This window comes from Myotis davidii, unplaced genomic scaffold, assembly GCF_000327345.1.
Source record: "Myotis davidii unplaced genomic scaffold, ASM32734v1 scaffold420, whole genome shotgun sequence".
NCBI lineage: Eukaryota > Metazoa > Chordata > Mammalia > Chiroptera > Vespertilionidae > Myotis > Myotis davidii.
In genome coordinates, this window is record NW_006294421.1 from 1,038,384 (window position 1) to 1,043,317 (window position 4,934).

At 38.1% G+C, this 4,934-nt stretch overlaps 1 protein-coding gene across 4 annotated transcripts in view; it reads left to right on the forward strand.

Moving 5' to 3' along the window:
* Nucleotides 1-4,934, forward strand: part of WDFY3 (WD repeat and FYVE domain containing 3) — a 182,869-nt gene that overhangs the window by 11,784 nt on the left and 166,151 nt on the right. For all 4 annotated transcript variants that reach the window (XM_006768666.2, XM_006768667.2, XM_006768668.2 and 1 more), the window contains exon 2: nucleotides 1,816-1,939. In XM_006768666.2, the coding sequence (XP_006768729.1) occupies nucleotides 1,816-1,939 (124 nt within the window). The remainder of the gene's footprint in view (nucleotides 1-1,815; nucleotides 1,940-4,934) is intronic.

The following is a 4,934-nucleotide window of genomic DNA, read 5'->3' on the forward strand; positions in this document are numbered from 1 at the left end:
ATATATATATACCGGAAATGAAGGAGGGGGAGGTAACTACAATTATTAATAAACACATTTATATGTTGTATAAAAAGTCACAAAATTCTAAGAAATTCTGTTATTATATACATCATTGTTTTTCTAATTGAAATTAAAAAGCAGTCAAAATGACTTCCTTGGGCAATCTAGTGTTAAATACATATTTTTCTTTCCTAAGGACATTGTGAACCATATAATTGACTAGGTTTTCTCTTTTGTGTATCTAAGCCGAATTCATGACTAAAACATGGCAAATAGAGAGGTCTTTTGTTTTAGATTTTTATTTAATGTCTTTTCTAGTCCATTACCTAGTCTTGGTCTTTTATTTGCTTGTTTTTGTTTTATTTCTTTTTTACTTTTAGTTTATATTCTCATGTTATAGTTTGTGTCCTTCAATGCTAAGGGACGTAAACTTTCTCTGGAATTTGGTTTTGGGGGCAGGCAGCATATAAATGAACAGTCATATTTGGGGAACATCCTTATAAAAGGCAGGGTGGTAGCTTGGTAGGTAGTACAAAGGTGAGTGAGGTAGGTTTCCTCCCTTTGTAGTCATATATGAACAGGTAAGAACACAAAACAGTGTGCAATTGGTATTGCAGTAGAGAACTATCATACCTTTAAAAGACACAGCATTTCCTTTTAGTTATAAAGAACGTTTGTTGAAACAATATTTTATGATACACCTAGATATAAAGCCATTATAGTACCATTTCTTTTCCTATGACAGTCCACCCAGTTTCATTTTCTTTCCAGTCCTCACCTGAGGCTATGTTTATTTTTGATTTTTTTTAAAATTTATTTTTAGAGAAAGAGGCAGGGTAGAGAGAGAATGAGAGAGCATCAATGTGAGAGAAACATTGATCAGTTGCTTCCTGGTCGAACCCACAACCTAGGTATGTGCTCCGACCTGGAAGTGAACCCACACTTGATGTTCAGGATGATGCTCCAACCACCTGAGCCACCCAGCCAGAGCCCGGGTTTCCTTTTCTTATATTCTTTGCTGAACAAATACTAGTTTATCTTGAAGAACTTTTTATTCCAAAATTCATTTGTCTTAGGTTTTTTAAAAAATAAATAAATAAATAAAATATATCTCATCACCCAAATACCTCATGGAGTTGAGAAACAAAAAGTACTTCAGAAGAAAAAGCTTTTCCCTTTGAATAATGGAAAGAAGAAGCAGTCCATCAAAAAGGTGTGACTTAATCCATGCTGGGAAGATTTGGACATACTGAGATGGGGAAGATTCATGAGCCTTTCATTCATTCTCTCCATTCTAGTCTTTTTCCTAACAGTCATGCTTCGGTAATTATTGTGGTTAGATCCAGAAATTCTGAGATAAAATTCAAAATTCATTCAAGGTCAATGAATTCTATATTTAGCCGGGAACTTAGTAATACTAGATAAGTCTCTGCTTTGCACCATCTGATGTTATTTGTGAACCATCCAAGAACCTTACCTCTAAATTCTTAACTTAGATTTCTTCAGAGAAACATTATTTCTTCTAAAGCTCCTTAAAGTAGATTGATTCAAATTATATAGATAACTAGTCTTTGGCTTTTAGATTTCATTTATTTAATCATTCATTCAACAAATTAATATGTATAAGGAAATGTGGCTAGATGTGATTTATTGAAAGAGTTGTATTTTTAAACATGTTTTTCAGATTCAAAGAAACTGTTTAAGCATACTTTTTTTTACTTGATTTTCAAGTCATATCACACTTTGAAATGCACAGAATAAAAGGAAAAAGTTAACAATGCTTCATTAAAATTGTTTTTTTCTTATCTATAGGTCTTTGGAAATGCTCCGCCAAATACAATGACAGAAAAATTTTCTGATCTTCTGCAGTTCACAACACAAGTCTCACGATTGATGGTGACAGAAATTCGAAGGAGAGCATCAAACAAATCTACAGGTATTATTGCAGGAACCAGCAAAGCCTGACTTATTTGAATTGACAATTTGGTAAAAGTGCTATTAAAATGAAATAAAAATTGACCTGCTTCTAGGCACAGAAGTTTCAATTACCCATCTCATTCATGTTCTTATAGACACATTCTTCTCTTGGTTTCAACATCTTCTAATTTTAAGTTTAGTTCTATGAAGGCTACTTTTCTTGAACCACTGCCACATCTCCCCAACCCTTTCAACTATACTCTTTTTCTTCTGAACAAAGTCCAAATTCTTAACATGACATTTAAGGCAAACCCAGAGTCGGGATATGTATGAAGTCATACCTTTTTGATAGAAGGTTTCTTATTTCCCTTACTCAAAGAAAAAACTTTCTCTTCTGAACTACTTTTTGTTTCTCAGATTTGTGAGTGATATTTGGGTATGTGTCTTTATTTCCTACTAGAGGCCCGGTGCATGAAATTCATGCACCGGTGGGATCCCTCCGCCTGGCTAGTGATCAGGGCCGATCAGGGCCATCTCACTTAGTCCTGATTGGGGCTGGTGGCCAGCGAGGGCCCATGGGAGGGCTCTAGGGTGTGTCCAGCCCCATCTCACCCTGTCCTTATTGGTTGGACCCCAGCAGCAAGCTAACTTACCTTTTGGAGCATCTGCCCCCAGGTGGTCTGTGCACGTCATAGCGACGGTCAGTCGACCACTCGATCGGACACGGCATATTAGGCTTTTATATATATAGACTAGAGGCCCAGTGTGAGGAGGCGCCCCACGTCCTGCCTCCTCGCAAGGCCACCCTTGTGTGCGTTGCTGCGCACGTAGCCTCCTGTTGATCGGTTGTTATGGCATGACGACCAATGACCATTAGCATATTAGCTCTTTATTATACAGGATTGTAACTCATGGTGCAGAATACTCGGCATGCACTTTCCCTCCAGCCCCTGGTCTTGGAAGACCTCATGTCCTTCTAAGGCTCTGCTGACCCTCTTCAGCTGCCACACGAAGTAAATTGCATCATGTGTGTGGAAACCCTTTGCAGACTCCATGGGTGTCTTTACTTCCCTGCAGTTCCATTACCCCAGCTTAAGGAGAGACACCCTCATTATCAGGTAACACCCCTGCTCAGCCTACTGCAGTGGTTTTAAATAGGCCATGGGTTGCCCTATGGTTTGGCTCAGTGGATAGCACCATGGCCTGCGGACTGAAGGGTCCTGGGTTTGATTCCAGTTAAGGGCACATTCCTGGGTTGCAGGCTGAATTCACAGTAGGGGCGTGTGGGAAGCAGCATATCGATTCTCTCTCATCATTGATGTTTCTATCTCTCCCTCTGCCTTCCTGTCTGAAATCAATAAAAATATATTAATAAATATAAAAGTAAGTAGGCCATGAATCAAACATCACTGTTCTCCATCCATCCAGTTCTCTCACACTCTCCTTTGTCTTCACGCCCCCCTCCCCACCCCCCCCCACACACACTCTGCTGGGGTCTGTAAAATGGGGGCTTCTGCACAGCCCTCCTTCCCCACCCATCTCTGTCCCTTGTGCTTTGGGTCTCTCCCTCCCTTCCCTCCATCTAACTTGGTGGGCCCTTCTCGGCCCCCTCCTCCTGGGACCTCCTGTCTGTAGCCTCCCAGTGCGTGTCATAGTGACTGGTTGATTGGTTGAACTCCCAGCAGAAATCTGGTCAAGGGGAAAATTTGCATATTAGGCTTTTATTATATAGGATTAGACCATAAGCTGTTTATGTAACCTACAATATTTACCCCAGTGCTTTACATACACTAGGCTTTTTATGAATCCTGCCTGAATACTATTCTTATTCATAGTTATTAGGTTATTTTAAACTTTGTAAAGTATCGTTCTTTTTACTTAAGATTAAAATAAGCTTTCTTGATTTTAATTACAATTAGCAATTTAAATCATTTTCTAAGTTAGCATTATGTTTGAGGGATTTTATCTTAATTTTGTTATTTTGTGGGGTTTTTTAATGGTTGTTTGACAGCTTTCTTCTTATGGAAACATACTGAGAAATTGATTTTCTGTTTTTAACATCTCTTTGGGGAAATCATTTCTCTTTTCAGCCCATCGAATTATTTTTTTCAGTAGTAACAGTAATTTGTTATAACATATTTTTAAAAATTTGTTTATTTTTATTAAAGTTAATATAAGCACATAGTTATAACATTCAAATGGTTAAAAGATTTATTAAAAACAGCATCTCTCTTACATTATCCTGGTTCATCTCATTTCTCCCTCTTGAGAGGCAATCATTTTTAACACTTAACTTTTTAAAAATATTTACCTCTGTCTCTCTAAATAAATAACAATTGCAGTATGTGCCCTTGATTTTTCACATTTAGATCCTGTCTTCTGACTTTTCACAAGAGAATGAGACCTTTATGCTCTTGAGCTTACCTGCATTACTCTTACAGTTACTTTCTATACCCCTCCAATATTGCTCTGTCATAACTTTTGTCAGATCAGTATTCATTATTGTGACTATGAAAACACTGTTCTAAGTTGAGCCATGTGGTATACTATGGCTCTTGGAAACTTCTCTCCCACCTCCATCAGAGTTAATAATTGACTTTTTTTTACTAGTTTCTGCATTTTTATTACATATTCATGCCTACTCCCATTTCTTCTGCATCTCCCCTCAATGTGATTGAAGACATCAGATAGTCCGTCAGTTTCATCTTCTTGCAAATCGCTTTTCCAGAACCTTCTGTCCTGCTTTAATCTGTAGTAGGTGCTCTTCAGCCAGCTGCCCAGCTGTTATTTCACCTCTCCCCTCACATCATCCTGGATGCCTTTCCACCTCTGTAAGATAGAGCCTCTGTTTTCTGAGTTTCGTGCCATCTTTTTCTCAAATAGCAGCTTCCTGAGAAAGGATGCAGGGGAATTATTTTTGGTTTTGAGGTTGTTGTTTTTCTTTGTTTGTTTTTAAAGAAATCCCATGAGTGAAAATTTCTTTGACTGTGCTGGATGTGTTCTTTCCTCTTCAG